At 56.9% G+C, this 17,404-nt stretch overlaps 2 protein-coding genes across 3 annotated transcripts; one reads left to right on the forward strand and one right to left on the reverse strand.

Annotated features, from left to right (window-relative positions):
• LOC116807478 (CKLF-like MARVEL transmembrane domain-containing protein 5) lies at positions 1-3,794 on the reverse strand. Its single transcript, XM_072925152.1, has 5 exons — positions 3,616-3,794; positions 2,774-2,926; positions 618-713; positions 454-538; positions 1-107 (listed from the first exon to the last, which is right to left on the reverse strand). Exons 1-5 carry the CDS (start codon positions 3,694-3,696, stop codon positions 85-87), a joined length of 438 nt encoding a protein of 145 aa, XP_072781253.1. The 5' UTR covers positions 3,697-3,794; the 3' UTR covers positions 1-84.
• Positions 3,795-5,488: 1,694 nt separating this feature from the next.
• LOC115492408 (GPI-linked NAD(P)(+)--arginine ADP-ribosyltransferase 1-like) lies at positions 5,489-8,887 on the forward strand. 2 transcript variants are annotated; one of them, XM_072925151.1, is made up of 4 exons: positions 5,489-5,543; positions 6,387-7,255; positions 7,999-8,040; positions 8,455-8,887. In XM_072925151.1, exons 2-4 carry the CDS (start codon positions 6,454-6,456, stop codon positions 8,538-8,540), a joined length of 930 nt encoding a protein of 309 aa, XP_072781252.1. In that variant the 5' UTR covers positions 5,489-5,543; positions 6,387-6,453; the 3' UTR covers positions 8,541-8,887. The 2 variants fall into 2 exon arrangements, with proteins under 2 accessions (XP_072781252.1, XP_030117172.4); XM_030261312.4 differs by having other exon boundaries at positions 8,002-8,040.
• Positions 8,888-17,404: the final 8,517 nt, after the last annotated feature.

The following is a 17,404-nucleotide window of genomic DNA, read 5'->3' on the forward strand; positions in this document are numbered from 1 at the left end:
TGTGGGACAAAGTTTAATTTTTGGGGTGGGGGATGGCGGACTGGACCCAGAGGACAATGAGACGGTGGTGGGGGGTGGTGACCATCAGCGGCCCTCCATGTCAGGATCTGGAGGAGGAACAGTTGGAGATGGTGGAGGAGGAGGATCAATGTGTCCCCCAGCTCCACCCAAGGGTGTCCCAGGTGTCCCCAGTCCCACCCCAGGGTGTCCCAAATGTCCCCCACCTCACCCATGAATAACCCAGGCGTCCCCACCTCACCTATGGATAACTGAGGTGTCCCAAACCCCATCCATGGTTAACCCAGGTGTCCCCAACCCCACCCCAGGGTGTCCCAGGTGTCCCCAACCCCACCCCAGGGTGCCCCAGGTGTCCCCCAAGCCCACCCATGGATAACCCAGACGTGTCCCAGGTGTCCCCAAGCCCACCCCAGGGTGCCCCAGGTGTCCCCTCACCCTGTCCCAGGGCCGGGGCCACCCGCGTGCGGAAGGTGACGAAGGTGTCGAAGGCGAAGACCAGGGCGAGGATGAGGCTGAAGGTCTGGGGGGAGGGGAAAGGGGCGTGGCCCGGTCAGTCGGGGGCGGGGCTCGGGGAGGGGGCGGGGTTTGGGGACACTCACGAAGGTGGTGGCAGCCAGGGCGTCACGTGACGAGGCCAAGGCCACCAGGGCCACCACGAGGAAGATGAGGGTCCCACTGACGGCCCGGAGCAGGTCCTGGTGGGACAGCGGGGGGGACACTGTGGGGACACCTTGGGGACACCAGGGGAGGGGTGGTGACAGTGGGGACACCAGGCGGACACCAGGGGGAGGGGTGGTGACAGTGGGGACACCTTGGGGACACCAGGGAAGGGGTGGTGACAATGGGGACACCTTGGGGACACCAAAGTGATGGGGGTGGTGACAGTGGGGACACCTTGGGGACACCAAAGTGATGGGGGTGGTGACAGTGGGGACACCTTGGGGACACCAAAGTGATGGGGGTGGTGACAATGGGGACACCTTGGGGACATCAAAGTGATGGGGGTGGTGACAATGGGGACACCTTGGGGACACCAAAGTGATGGGGGTGGTGACAGTGGGGACACCTTGGGGACACCAAAGTGATGGGGGTGGTGACAATGGGGACACCTTGGGGACATCAAAGTGATGGGGGTGGTGACAATGGGGACACCTTGGGGACATCAAAGTGATGGGGGTGGTGACAATAGGGACGCCTTGGGGACACCAGGGGGAGGGGTGGTGACAGTGGGGACACCATGGGGACACCAGGGAAGGGGTGGTGACAATGGGGACACCAGGGGGACACCAAAGTGATGGGGGTGGTGACAATGGGGACACCAGGGGGACACCAGGGGGAGGGGTGGTGACAGTGGGGACACCAGGGGGACACCAAAGTGATGGGGGTGGTGACAATGGGGACACCTTGGGGACACCATGGGGACACCAGGGGGACACCAAAGTGATGGGGGTGGTGACAATGGGGACACCAGGGGGACACCAAAGTGATTGGGGTGGTGACAATGGGGACACCAGGGGGACATCAAAGTGATGGGGGTGATGACAATGGGGACACCATGGGGACACCAGGGGACACGGAGGGGTAGCAGCAGGTCACCTTGGGGACATGGGGGGACACCAGAGGGACACTATGAGGACATGGAGGGGGACACCCAATACCACGGGGATGTGGGGCGGTGACAAGGGGACACGCCATGGGGATGACATGAAGGGACACTATGAGGATGTGGAGGGGACACCATGGAGGACACCCTAGGCATGACATGGGGACATGGAGTGACACCCTGGGGACGTGTAGGGGACACGCCATGGGGTGACAGCAGGGTAGGGGACACCGAGAGGATGCAGCATGAAGGGACACCACGACAGGCATCAAGGAGTGACACCCTGGGGGACATCAGGAGAGGGAGGGGTGAACAAAGAGGGGACAAAGCCAAGGTGGGCACCAGGAGGTGACACCATGGGGACAGAGGGGGACACCTTGGGGTTGACACCAAGGGGTGACACCTTGGGGACACGGAGTGACACGGGAGGGACAGCAGGAGGACGTGGGGGGGTTGGGGAGGGACACAACACAGGTGACACCACGGGGACACATCATCCATCCATCCATCCATCCATCATCCATCATCCATCATCCATCCATCCATCCATCCATCATCCATCCATCCATCCATCCATCCATCCATCCATCCATCCATCCATCATCCATCCATCCATCCATCCATCCATCCATCCATCCATCATCCATCCATCCATCCATCATCCATCCATCCATCATCCATCCATCATCCATCCATCATCCATCCATCCATCATCCATCCATCATCCATCCATCCATCCATCCATCCATCCATCCATCCATCCATCATCCATCATCCATCATCCATCCATCCATCCATCATCCATCCATCCATCCATCCATCCATCCATCCATCATCCATCCATCCATCCATCATCCATCCATCCATCCATCCATCCATCCATCCATCATCCATCCATCCATCATCCATCCATCCATCCATCCATCCATCATCCATCCATCCATCCATCCATCCATCCCCCATCCATCATCCATCCATCCATCCATCCATCATCCATCCATCCATCATCCATCCATCCATCCATCCATCCATCCATCCATCCATCCATCCATCCATCCATCCATCCATCATCCATCCATCCATCCATCATCCATCATGGGTGGCACTCCGGAAGGTTCCGGAAGGTCCCCGGTGCCACCGCCGTGTCCGTACCAGGCAGGTGCCGTAGCCGGGGGGCAGCCGGGGGGGGTCCCGCAGCAGGAGCCCCCCCAGGGCCACCACCCCCGCCAGGGTCTGGAGCAGCGCCGGGGCCAGAGTGGGGGGCGCGGGGGGGGCCAGGAGTGCCACCACCCCCCCGGACAGCACCTGGGGACACAGAGGGGTCATGGGGGGGTCATGGGGGGGACAGGAGTGCCACCACCCCCTTGCAGAGCACCCTGGGGGCAAGGGGGGTTATGGGGGTGTCAGGGGTTCACACCTGTGGGGTCCCCACTGTCCCCCCAGTGCCTCTGTACAGGTACCTCCCCCAGCAGCAGCGCCCAGTGCCCCCAGTGCCCCCATACCAGTCTCCCCAGTTCCCCCAAGTCTCTCCAGTGCCCCCAGTGCCCCCATACCAGTTCCCCCAGTCCCCCCAGCCCACCCAGTACCTCCACACCAGTTTCCCCTCAGTGCCCCAGTCCCAGTTCCTCCAATTCCCCCAGTATCCCCGTACCAGTTCCCCCAGTATCCCTGTACCAGTTCCCCCAGTATCCCCAGTATCCCCATAGCAGTTCCCCAGTATCCCCAGTATCCCCATAGCAGTTCCCCAGTATCCCCAGTATCCCCATGCCAGTTCCCCCACTGCTCCCAATGCTCCCAGTATCCCCAGTATCTCCATGCCAGTGAACCCAGTATCCCATCCCAGTATCCCCCAGTGCTCCCAGTATCACATCCCAGTTCCCCCAGTGCTTCCAGTATCCCGTCCCAGTGCTCCCAGTTTCCCCAGTGTCCTGTCCCAGTGCTCCCAGTTTCCCCAGTGTCCCGTCCCAGTGCTCCCAGTTCCCCCAGTCCCGTACCAGTTCCCCTGCCAGCAGCAGCCCCCGGGGGGTTCTCAGCACCCCCAGGTCGAAGACCCCCGGCGGCTCCGGCTGCCCCATGGGGGGCGGGGGTCGGGGGGCTCCGGGGGGTCCTGGGGGGGTCCGAGGGGTCCGGTGGGGTCTTCGGGGGTCTGGGGGCTTCCGGAGGTTCCGGGGGGGGGTCTGGGGAGGGTCCCAGGGGGGTCTGGGGGGTCCCGGGGGGTCCCAGGTGGTTCTGGGGGGTTCCCGGGGGGTCCCAGGGGGTTCTGGGGACCCCGGGAAGGTCTCTGGGGGTCCCTGTGGGGCTGGGGGAGGGGCGGGTACCGGGGGGGACACGTGGGGTGCCCCCGCCCCCCCCCCCACCGTGACAGGCACCGGCGGGACCGGGACAAAGGGACCTTGTTGGGGACACTGGGAGGGACTGGGAGGGAACTGGGAGGGGCTGGGGGGGACTGGGAGGGACTGGGGGAGACTGGGAGGGAACTGGGAACTGGGGAGAACTGCCGGGTGGGCCCTGGGCGTGTGAGGGGATTGACTGGGAGGGACTGGGACGCACTGGGGGAGCACTCAGAGTGACTGGGAAGCACTGGGAGTGACTGGGATGGCACTTGCAGAGTGACTGGGAGTGACTGGGAAAGACTGGGAGCTACTGAGTCACTGGGGGGGCACTTGGAGTGACTGGGAAGCACTGGGAGGGACTGGGACGCACTGGAGGGGGGACTGGGAGGCAACTGGGAGGGACTCGGAACTGCTGGAGGGGCCTTAGGTGCATACTGGAATTGACTGGGAGTGATTGGGAGCTGACTGGGAGCTACTGCGAGGGGTCTGGGTGGGATTTAGGATTGGGCGGGACTGGGAGAGGCTGGATAGAGACTGGGAGGGAACTGGGATGGACTGGGAGCTGCTGGGGAATAACTGGGATTGGCTGGGGACGGACTGGGAGGCAACACTGAGTGGAAACTGGGGGTACTGGGAGCTGAGAGGATATACTGGGATTGACTGGGAGCAGTCAGGGGATGGCTGAGAGGAAACTGGAGGGGACTGAGGGGAACTGGGAGGCACTGGGAAATGCTTGGGGAACACTGGGAGGGACTGGAAGTCTCCAAGGAGTGAATGGAGCGTGACTGGAAGTAACTGGGAGGCACTGGGGAGCAACTGGAACCACTGGGAGCTGAGCTGGGCATCCCCCAATACCCAGTATTCCCAGTTGTTCCCAGTCACTCCCACTGCTCCTCAGCCACCTCCCAGAGCCTCCCAGTTGCTTCTCAGTTGCCCCCAGTCACCTCCCAGTGCTCCCAGATCACCCCCAGAGCCTCCCAGTTGCCTCTCAAATGACCCCAGTGACTTCCAGTTGCTCCCCACTTCTCCCCCCTTTGCCCCATAGTGCCCTCCCAGTGACTCTGTAGCTCCCAGTCACTCCCAGTGCCCCCCCAGTCACTCCCAGTTGCTCCCAGTCACTCCCTGTTCCCCCTCCAGTCATTCCCAGTCACTCCCAGTTGCTCCCAGTCCATCCCAGTGCCCCCCAGTCCCTCCGAGTTCCCCCCCAGTCACTCCCAGTTGCTCCCAGTCACTCCCAGTTCTCCCCCAGTCACTCCCTGTTCCCCCTCCAGTTGCTTCCAGTCACTCCCAGTTGCTCCCAGTCCATTCCAGTGCCCCCCCAGTCACTCCCAGTGCCCCCCCAGTCACTCCCAGTCACTCCCAGCTCCCCACCCCCAGTCACTCCCAGTTCCCCCCAGTCCTTCCCATTTGTGGTTCTGGGTCGCTGGGGGAGGGGAGGGGGGGGCGGGGACACCCTAAAAATACCCGGGGGGGGGGGGAGGGGCCGGCCCGGGGCCCGATCCGGGCTAAAAAAAGCTGGGGGGGGTCACGTGACCCTGTGGGGGGATTGGGGGGGCGGGAGCGGCACCGGGACCCCCCCGCGACCACCGGTAATGGGGGGGGGGGGGTCCTGGGGGGACACGGGGGGTTGGGGACATTGGGGGACATTGGGGGGACACGGGGGATTGGGGACATTGGGGACATTGGGGGACAGGGGGGATTGGGGTCCTGGGGGGACAAGTGAGGGGCAGATTGGGACCATGAGGGTGGGATTGGCGTCCTGGGAGGACACATGAGGGGGACATGGGACTGGGAGCAGGATTTGGGGTCCTGGGGGGACACTGTAGGGGAGGTAACGGGTGGGGGGCTGCTGGGGGTATCTGGGGGTCATTGGATTGGGGTCCGGGAGGGGAGGGCAGGACACACTGGGGGACACTTGGGGTGAGAGGGAACAAGGAGGCCGGGGGGAGGCAGGAGGTGACCCCAGGATTGGGGCACCAGGGGGGATGTGGGACCACGGGAATGGGATTGGGGTCCTGGGGGGACACTGGGGGGGGATTGGGACCACGGGAATGGGATTGGGGTCCTGGGGGGGACACTGGGGTGGGATTGGGACCACAGGAATGGGATTGGGGTCACAGCGGGGGACACTGGGGGGGGATTGGGGTCACGGGAATGGGATTGGGGTCCTGGAGGGGCACCAGGGGGGACGTGGGACCACAGGAATGGGATTGGGGTCCTGGGGGGGATACTGGGGGGGGATTGGGACCACAGGAATGGGATTGGGGTCACGGCTGGCGACTGGGAGTGACGCCGGGGTTTGGGCTGGGGTCCAGGTGGGCAGCGGGGAGGACAAGGGGTCTGGGGCCAGGGGGTGATGGGGGGACTCTGAGAAGCCAGCTGCCCTCAGTGTCCCCTCCGTGCTCCCACCGTGTCCCCTCGGTGTCCCCCAGTGCCCTTTGGTGTCCCCCGCGTGTCTCGGTGTCCCCGCACCGGGGGCACCCCGTGGCCTGGCTCTCCATGGACCCGCTGCCACTGACCCTGGCACTGCTGGCCATCACCGCGGCCACCACCGCGACCACCGCCGTCCCCCCCGGTGACACCGCTGGCCCGCTGGTGGTGGCCCTGGACATGGCCCCGGACGCCTTCGATGACCGGTACCGGGGCTGTGGCCGCGCCATGGCCGCGGCCTTGCCGGGCCTGAACCGCTCCGAGTTCCGGCAGAACGGTCACTTGGCCGAGGGATGGGCTCTGGCCGCGGCCGAGTGGCGCGTCCGGATGTCCCCTCGGTCCCCTCGGTCCCCTCTGTCCCCAGCCCAGGCCATCGCCCTGCTGGCCTACACGGCGCCGGTGCCGTTACACCGGGAGTTCAACGCGGCCGTGCGCACGGCCGGAAAATCCCGCCGGGAATACCGGGACGAGTTCCACTTCAAAGCGCTGCATTTCCTGCTGACCGACGCCCTGGCCACGCTGAGGGACGCTCGGGGCCCGCGGTGTCACCGCGCGTACCGGGGCGTGCGCGGGGTCCGGTTCGCGGCGCGGCGCGGCGACACCGTCCGCTTCGGGCACTTCGCGTCGGCGTCGCTGCGCAACGAGAGCTCCTGGAGCTTCGGCACGGACGCGGCGTTCCACGTGCTCACCTGCCAGGGCGTGAACATTCGGGAATTCTCCTTCTTCCCGCACGAGGAGGAGGTGCTGATCCCGCCCTTCGAGACCTTCGAGGTCACCGATGTCACCAACGTCACCCAGGCTGGGGACAAGGCGCGGATCCAGCTCCGCTCCAGCGGCACCGTCAGCAACTACAACTGCGAGTGGCTGCGAGGTGACAGCGCGGGGGACAGCCTGGGGGACGGGGACACTCGGGGGGGTGACAGCGCAGGGGACAGCCTGGGGGACGGGGACACTCAGTGGGGTGACAGCGCAGGGGACAGCCTGGGGGACAGGGACACTTGGGGGGGTGACAGCGCGGGGGACAGCCTGGGGGACAGGGACACTGGGGAGGGACAGGGACAGGGACAGGGACAGGGACACGGTGCTGGGGACACTCGGGGAGGGTGAGGGACAGGGACAGGGACACAGTGCTGGGGACAAGGACAGGGACACACAGTACTGGGGACACTCCGGGAGGGTTAGGGACAGGGACACTCAGAGAAGGTGAGGGGACAGGGACAGTCAGAGAAGGTGAGGGGACAGGGACACTCAGTGCTGGGGACACTTGATGAAGGTCAGGGGACAGGGACAGGGACACTCAGTGCTGGGGACAGGGACACGCAGAGAAGGTGAGGGGACCCAGTGCTGGGGACACTTGGTGAGAATGAGGGTACAAGGATACACGGTGCCGGGGACAAGGACAGGGACACCCAGTGCTGGGGGCACCCACTGTGGGCATGGGGACAAGGTCACCCCAGCGCTGGGGACAGGGGACAGACACCTGCTGCTGGGGACATCCACCATGAGCACAGGGGGGACAGGGACATCCCGTGCCAGGCACAAAGATGGGACCCCCACATGTGGGATGGGACAGAGACAGGGACCCCCCAGTACTGATGCTGTCCCTCCCCTCAGCAGAGCAGCGATGTGGGGATGGGCCCTGTGTGTTTGATGCAGGTGAGCTGGGCCCCCGGACCCCTCTGTCACCCTGCCACCCCTCCCCATGGCCCCCCTGTCACCCCTAAAGCACCCCCATGGCCACCCTTGAACCCTGTCCCCTCCCCATGGCTCCCCATGGCCCTGTCACCCCTGATCCTCCCGTGGCCACTCCCCTTGTCACCACTGTTGCCCACTCATGGCCCCCTTGTCCCCTATGTCACTCTAGGACCCCTCTGACACCCCTTGGCTCCCTGTACCCTCCCATGGCCCCCCAAACCCCTCTGTCACCTCTAACCCCCCCTCCATAGCCCCCCTGACCGACCCTCAGGGCTCCTCCTTTCCCCTGTCACCTCTGTCCCCCCCTCACTGTCTCCCTGTCCCACTTACCCCACTATCCCCAGCCCCCTGTGACCCCCATCTTTTTCTCCCCAGGCAAGAGCATCCCTGGGGACCTCCCCAACCTCGGAGGGCTCCTCCTGGCCACTGCGGCCCTGGCAGTGGCCACTGGGATCCTCTAAACCACCAGACCACCAAGAGCACCACGGTCATTGTGGTCACCATGGTCACCAAAGCCACTTGTACCCCTCAAGCCATGAGGCCACCAAGGTTACTGAGGTCTCCAAAGTCACCATGGCCTCTGTGGCCACTGTGACGTACAAGGCCACCATGGCCACTGTGGCCACCAAGCCAGGACAAGGGAGGGCACAACAGTGGAGCCACGGGTGCCACAGGATGTTGGGACAACAGAGGGACAGGGGGACCCTGATGTGCCATGGCTGTGGTTCTTCACTTTTTTTGTATTTTTTGCCTCCCTTTCCAGTAATTTTAATTTTTCTTCCTGTTTATTAAACTGGGTTTACCTCAATCCATGAGTTCTCCTTTCACTTTAACCCTCTGGAGGAGGAGGATGAGGAGGAAGCACAGGGGAAGCCTCAGGGCAGGGGTGGAACTGAGTGGTCTTGAAGGTCCTTTGCCATCCCAAATTATCCTGGAATTTCAGGACTTCCTGCAGGCAGGAGGAAGAGAGAGAGGAAGAGGAAAAGGAGGAGGAGAAGGTGGAGGAAGAGGGTTCTGAGGGTGGGACAAACCCTGAAGAGTCGAATTTTCTACCCCAACAACCCAGAAAAGGACTCGACATTCTAAGGTGATGGGTAGGATGAAGGATCCAGGGCTGGGGGTGACATTCTGTCCTGCTGTGTCTTGGTTTGACAAGACAGTTATCTGCTAAGGAAGGCAAGATCCTCCCATGAAATGGAAAAAATGTAAACCCCCTCCCTCTGAATTGTTATAATTTTGAAATCAAAAGGTTCTAAGGCAAAGACATGGGAATAGGAATAACAGTTCTTTACTAGGAAAACTAAAAATACAAATGCAATGGTACAAATAAAAAACTCCAAAACACTGACAGAGTCAGAACATGCCCTGATTCCCTGTGGGTCAGGGTGGTGGCAGCAGCCCCATCCCAGGGTGGCTCAGCCCTCCTGCAGTGCCAGCTGTGCTTCTGCTGGAGCAGGATCCTGCACAAGGGGGGAGTTTTCCTCTGGAGCTCCAGGGCTGGGGGAGATGGGCCTGGGCTCCTCTGGGAATGCAGTGGAGGAGAAAGCTGCTCCTCTGGGAGTACAGTGGGGAAGAAAGCTGCTCCTCTGGGAATGCAGTGGATGAGAAAGCTGCTCCTCTGGGAATGCAGTGGGAAGAAAGCTGCTCCTCTGGGAATGCAGTGGGAAGAAAGCTGCTCCTCTGGGAATGCAGTGGGAAGAAAGCTGCTCCTCTGGGAATGCAGTGGAGGAGAAAGCTGCTCCTCTGGGAATGCAGTGGAGGAGAAAGATGCTCCTCTGGGAATGCAGTGGGCAAAGGCTGCTGTGCTGTTCCCAGGTCAGATTGGATCCAGGTAGGAATGCTGGGCTCCTTCCCCTGGGTGGTGCCATTCCCAATGGATGATGGAATTTTATCAGCTGTGCAGGGACACTCACTGTCCATGAATAGGAGATAATTAATAACTAATGGCCCATGAACAGAAGAGATGTCCTGGAGGGAGGATTGGCTGTGGGAGAGAGAAAGAAAAGTGCCCAAAGAACAGCAGAGAGCTGCCCCAGCTCTGACAAATGGCAAATGGAATTCACACCCCCATTTCCAGCCTAAGACAGGGTGACAGGAGCTGGGTGCCCGTTTAGCCCTAAGAGGGTCCCTGTGGTGCACATGAGAGCTGTGTTAGGACGGGCAGCTTGGATCAGTCCCACCTCGGGGAAAGGCAAATGCATCCCCATGTGAAAAACAGAATTCATTGCTTAGAGTTTTTAAAAGTTTAATAATGATAATTATAGTAATAGGATAAAAAAAGGACAATATTTCCAGCACTGTGTGGTCCTGGCCAATAGCCGGAGAACACACCGGTGTACACAGACAGTGTCATATTTATGCTATTACATTGCTGAGACACATGAATATTCATGTGTTTCATGCATTATTCAAACATTCCTGGGAACTTTCTGATGTTTTGGGAACTCCTTTGTCTGACTTCTTCAACTTATCTGTGTGACATCCTGTGTGTCAGGTCAATATATTTTATTTCTTCTTGTGTCTCTGTCCTGCTGTTTCACATCCTGTGATAAGATTTTAGTGTGTTCTCCTTAAATTTAACATGGCATTCTGTTATTGTGCTCTGGTGCTCTGGTTTGTGTCATGGTTATCTTAGCACTTGGACAGGCTGGTCAGTGGATGGCCTTACACTGTTTTTGGTTACACAAAGCCCTTTTTTTCACATCTTATGTTTTGCTAAGGTCTATAACACAGTACATTCATCACACTATTATTTCCATAAGTGATACATAGATATTATATTAATTACACTACCATTTCTATGAGCAACTCAGTGCTTACTTAAGCTGATAGATTACATTATATTTACAAGCAGCTAAAAAGAGTTATAATTGCTACTATTTCTAAATAGTTATAATCACTAACAACATGCATAGGCTAATACATAAATGTGAAAACCAATATTATCTGGTCATTTTTCTCACTAGGACTGCTTTTGCTCAGTGCAATTAAAAAAGGATGAAAGATCAGTTTGGGGCCAGTTCCAAAGTAGCTGATTTGAAGTAACACAACAGAAGAAACATTGGGAGGAAAACAAGTAAAACGGAATGAAAAAGGATGAAAAATAAAATGGAGAAAAGGGGAGAGAGGCAGCAGCAGCCATTTATTTATGAAAAGCCCCGGTTTTCCCTCAGATCGGGGATTTTCCGCGTTGCCCGCTCGTCTCCGGGCGCTGCGGTTCGGGCATTGCCCACCGGAGGGCGGCAGCGAGCGCGGCAATCCGCGCTCCGGCTGCAGTTCCGGGTGCCGCCAGCAGGCGGCAGCACGAGCCGCGGGCGCTGCCGAGCGCCCGGCCCGGCCCGGCCCGGCCCGGCCCCGGGGGCTCTGCGGGGTTTGGGATGGAGCGACCTTAAAGCCCGTCCGGTGCCAGCCCTGCCCTCCACGCAGCCCCCCGAATGAATCCGACTAGCTCAGAGATAAGGGGCTGTGAGGGGAGGAATACCAGGAGAGGGAAAAGTATTCAAAAGAGGCTCTTACCCCAGGGAAGTTGGAAAAGCTCTCTTTATTCTGTGGTGTCCATGTGAGAGCGGAGCAAAAGAGAAAGAGCAGGAAGTTTTAGGGGTCTATATAGGTTTTGGACAGGGTGGGCTTTCCTGGCTCCCCGCCAACCCCGTTGGGGCAGGAAGGAGGATCCAGGGGTTATCATGATCAGAGCCACAGAGGCCCAGGGAAGCGGGGCAAAAGGGTGCCATGAGCTCACCCTAACACCCAACCTACTGAGTAGTTCTTCAAAGCCATCACAACCCATCTTTCCTATAAAATCCTTCCCTGAGGCGGTGGTGTTGCCCTGGCACAGGTTGCCCAGAGAAGCTGTGGCTGCCCCATCCCTGGCCATGTTCCAGGCCATGCCAGGCGGGGCTTGGAGCATCCTGGCCCAGGGGAAGATGTCCCTGCCCAGGCCCTGCAGGGCCTCAATCCCACTCCCACCATCTCATGTCCCCCTCACTTCCCCCCAGAGCACCCCATGACCCCATTCCCAGTCCTGTGACTCCCCCAGTATCCACCCAGCACTGCAAACCCAATCCCACAGTCCTGGCTCCCCACCCAAATGTCCCCCACGAGTGCCCCCAGTCCCTGATACTGAAATCTGGGATTGAACTCCCTGGCAGGGCTGGAGGTCTCAGAAAGCTGGAATTCTTTATCATCTCCGATTCACAGCGGGTCTCTCCTGGTCCTGCAGGTTGGGGGACTTTGCCACAGGGAATTTATCCAGCATAATTATGAATACTCATGAAAATGGGCTTCTGAGCTAATACAGAAACAGTCTTTTCCTGTAAAAAATTTGCATGGATCCACCTTCTCCTGCAAGTTGTTTTATTGTCCTGGAGAGTCGTAAAAATGGGTTTCTGGGGATCATTTTCACCAAATATTTTGATATCACAGGGACTTTTCCTGGAATGATTTCTTTGCACAGGTCCTGTTGGTTCCTGTTACAGAACTTCCCAAAGCCCACTGGAGATTCCTTTATCTGTTTCTCCATGGGTTCTAGCTGTATTTTTCACCTGTGTGCAAACCTCTCTATCCTTTTATCATTTCTGCCAGTTTGTCTTCAGGCCCTGTCCAGCACCTTCAGGGGAACGGAAAATTTCCATTCTCTCTGTTGTTTGTTACAGAAATGCTCCAGTCCTGGTATCATCCATGCTTCCCTCCAGGAGCTCCAGGACTTCCTGGTCCTGGTGAGCCCAGAACAGGAAAGAACACTGGGCAGAACTGGACATAACACTGCGTGAAACTGGAGGTGGCACTGGGCAGAGCTGGGAACGGCAGTGGGCAGAGATGGACAGAGTCCCAAGCAGAGATGAAAATGGCACTGGGCAGAGCTGGAAATGGCACTGGGCAGAGTTGGACACGACGCTGGGCAGAGCTGGACACGGCACTCCCAATGTGTCTCCCTGGGCAGGCCACAAGGGCACAATCACTCCTTGACCTCCTGGCCCTGCTCTTCCCAATGCCCCCTGGATCCCTCCTGGCCCCAGGCCACACAACAAGCTCCACTGGTCACCCACCAGCACCCCCAGCTCCTTCTCCAGAGCTGCTCCAGCAAGTCCCCCCTGCCAGGAAGGGCATGGCACTGGTGCTAAATTGGGCTAAAAACGGCCCAAAACACCAAGCCTGAACTGACCACTGAGGGTGAAGTACCAGAGTTGGTCCTGGCCATCCATCACCAGACCCTGGGAATGTCCAGTCCCCTCTCAGACAGAGATTCTCTCCCCTGTTCCTGCTTGGAATGAAATGTGTGTGAGGTTCCTCCTTCGGGAAGGGGATGGTCCCCAAGGATTCTCTGTGAGGTTGAGAGAAAGAGACATTCCCACAAGAGTTGGTGTGGGGAGTGACATAGAGCCCTGGTTAAGAATTGTCACTTTTTGCTGGCTTTGTCAGAATTATTTAATGGAATTGTTTTGATAGAATCATTTAATAGAGTTGATTTGACTGAATAATTTAATAGAATTGCTTTGCACAATGACGTCGCTGGCCACAGCAGCCACAGTGGCCACAGGACCTCATGGTTGCTCAGATAGAAGGAGAAGCCACTGGGACCAGTGCAGGACACCAGGGGGACAAAGAGGGACACACTGAAGGGACACTGGGGACATGTGGGGTTACATGGGAAGGGTTCCTCCATGGGGGGCTCAGCATGGCCCCTGAGCTCCAACCGTATGAACTTCGGAACAGTAGCCACATCTTCTCATCTCTTAGGAGGCCTTGGACATTATCCTTTTGTTCTCCTATGGAGAGAGTCTCTTTGTCAGTGATATGATTGAATTTGGTACGTTTTTATTGATTGTAATCTGTACTCCATGTATTCTACCCTAAATTTAGCATACGACCATTAGTCTTAATAAGATAATAGCCATACAGATGGGAACTGCTTTCACATCAAAGTACACAAACTTATTCCATAAAAACCAAAAAAGGGGGAGATGTGGAAGACCCGACCGCTGCAGAAGCTGAACTGGGTAGCACTGCAGACCTTGTGGCTCTGGTCCAGTGAAAACTGTGGGAGAGATGAACTCAAGGTAAGAATGGAAGTGAAGACATCATGTCTGCTCACTCTGACCCTTGACACTGACCAGCTCGGAGCAGGCCCGAAAAAGCAAGAGAGAGAGAGAGGCAAGAGAGGCAGGAGAGGCAAGAGCAAGAGCAAAAGCAAGAGAGGGAAGTTCCCATTACAATACCATAAATCTTCTTCCACGTGGCATATTCTAATTTTCACTAACCAATCTAGTACAAGATACAAATCCTACAGCCTTTACATACAGCCTATAACAATCATGACATTACCATACTGTGTTACATTTTAAACCCTAAAAACTACTCTTTGGAGCCCTTCTGCCAAGCTAGTAGTGTCTGCTGTGCCCTGCTGTCTGCAAGGAGAGGGTGTTGTTTCATCAAAAGGGGATTACCATCAGCTGGCCATGCCATCGTTTTCCAGTTGTTCAGAAACTAAGGCTTGGTATCTCAAAGCTTGCTTTCATTTCAATATCATTTAAAGTTTCTATATTCTCAAAATCTTTTGCCACTTGCCAGGCAATCGTATTTACAAGGCTTTCCTGTTTCATCTTCCCCAACAGGGATCCAAGTTGAAAATTTTGTACTAATGTTTAAAAGCCAGGGAATCTCAGAAAAACGCAAAGCTGGACAAGACAAACACAGGTCTGAACCAATGTGGTTAATCAAGCGTTCTCCGTTTATTCGAGATAAGATGGTCGTTTATATCAGCTTCTACATAGTTTACAAAAACAAAGACACTCTGATTGGTAGGCTAACACTGTTTACCTTTTCCTTAAAACGGCCTACACCTTACACTATGAAACCTATACTAATTCACACCCAGAGAGCCCAGTGGTCCCCATCACACCTTAAGACTATTTCTATTTGCACCACAAGCTCTGAATTTCTAACTGCATCAAAGGCTTGAAGGCCCACAAGGCCCAAATCTGAGGCCTAGACTGGAGTAGCTCAAATCTCATAACTCATGTCCTCTTTCTCTCAAAAATGCTGCAACAATGTTTTGACCTATAAATCCTGGTAAACTGGTGCAATAAATGGTTTGCTTTGCTGGCATTGCTGAGATGGTGTCTCTCAACCCCTGCACATCAACCCTCCAGTCCCAGTCCCAATCCTGTGTTTACCCTTCTGATGTCCCCCTGGTGCTCCCCAGGATCTCATTTCTGCTCCCAGAACTTTGTAACCCTTTTGTGACCCTCAGGACCCTCACTCAAATTCCTAAAGCCACTCCCTCACCCCCCCACCCCTGACTGTCCACCTTGTCCCTCACCCAGCCCCCAGGCGCGCTTCCAGTCCTGTTACCCATTTCATGTCACCCCTGCACCCCAGCTCAAACCCACGGATACACCCCTGACCCCACAATGTCCCCCTGAAGCCCTCCATACCCCAGCTCCACAATCCATGTCCCATGTCCCCCCACAAGTGACACCAGGAGTCTCCCCATCCTCTGATACCGAAATCGGCCAGAGTGAAGGCCCAGACAGAACTGGAGGTATCAGAAAACTGGAATTCTTTATCAGCTTGAACTCACAGCAGATCTCTCCTGGTCCTGCAGGCCAGGGAGGATTTTCCCACACAGAATGTATCCACCATTATTATACATATTCATTAGAATGGGCTTCTTAGCTAATACAGAACCAGCCCTTTTCCCGTAAATAATCAGCATGGCTCTACCGCTTTTAGGAAATAATGTTATTGTCCTGGAGAGTCATAACAATGCGGTTTGCGGGGCTCCTTTTCACTGAATGCCCCAATATCTCAGATGACCTTGCCTTGAACTTTCACTTTGGAGTGGTGCAGCTCCTTCTGTGCTGCAGAACTTGCCAAAACCCCCCACTGGTGCTCCATTTATCTCTGTCTCCACATGTTCCAGCCACCTTTACCCTGCTGTGTCCACACTTTTACATCCTCTATGGTTTTTTGCTCGTTCGTCTTTAAGCCCTATCCAGCACCATTAAGGGATCTGAAACTTTCAATTCCCTCTCTGATTTCTCACCCCTCACGACCCCACTCCCACGCTCCCATGGCCCCCAGTTCCCCCCAGCCCCACTCCCCACTGCTCACTGAGTTCCTGCACACCTCAGATCCCAAACGGGGTCCCCTATCCGATGACATCCCTGCAGGCACCTCCAGCCTGGGGACGATCTCTTGGGGCAGAGCCTGGGTGACTTCCCTGGCCTTGCTGGCGTGGCAGGAGAAGGTCTGGGCCCCAAAAAAGGGATCCACCAGCCCCAGGAGATACCTGAGCCCATGTTGGCGGGGTAGCTCAGAAAATCCCTTTGCCACTAATCCCCGGGAGTGTTTCCTCTTCCAGCGATGCCTGGAGGTGATGGCTTTGAATTCCAAGGGCTCTGTTTAAAACATCTCGGGCTTTGCTCTGCAACAGACCTGACAATTTTGTCCTGTGGACACTGAGGATCTGAGGCCACAGACCAGTCCCCGTCGCATCGATTCCCCAGAGCTTTGCTGGTGCATTTCTCCTTTTCAAATTTCAGCATCAGCTGGGGAGGGCCTGACTTCCATAGGTCTCCTGAAGTCTCCCCCACATTCTGAGCCAGGACTCTGAGGACCCAGTGCTGTCCTTGGCACACAGAAAGGTCAAAGGGCTTTGTTAAAGTCCGGAAATCCCATTGGAAATGTGGAAATCAGGGCTATTTTTGATTTACAGAATGTCTGTCCTTCCTCAGGAATCCAAATCAAAGTTCATTCTGGGGCCTCCTTTGTGGGGGAGACTTCAGGGAACTTGTGGGATGCTTTTTCAAACAACTCAATCAGCCAGGATTCGCACAGATGCCTGTGGGGCTGTTCTCCTCGTCCAAGAGGCCACGAAATCCAATTTGGGACAAAGATTTATGGTATATACTTTTCTCTCCGTAACTGCAAGAAGATGTGGAACAAAGGGAGGGGCTTGCAATGAAACAAAGAGCTCTGGAATTGGCAGCAGGAAAAAGAGCAAACCTAGGAACTCACCTGACATCTGCTCTGAGCATTGCTCATGCCCATGGAGCCATATGGAAATGAAGAAGTCAATTAACAGCTCAAGGATCTCCAATTAAATATAAACAAGGATTACTGTCCCTCCTCGATGCCACCCTACTACAGTCCAGGGTACACCAGCTTGGGGATTGACAATTCCGTGTGGGAAATAGACTTGCAATAAAGCTGCACAAGAGGTTTCCAGCAAAGCATCCTGGTGTTAATTCCTGGGAAAGGAATTTCAGCCCCAGAGGTGAGGCCTGGATAGAGTTGGGCAGATTGGAAATTGGCTGCTTATCTA

This window comes from Taeniopygia guttata, chromosome 2 (genome assembly GCF_048771995.1).
Source record: "Taeniopygia guttata chromosome 2, bTaeGut7.mat, whole genome shotgun sequence".
NCBI classification, from domain to species: Eukaryota; Metazoa; Chordata; class Aves; order Passeriformes; family Estrildidae; genus Taeniopygia; species Taeniopygia guttata.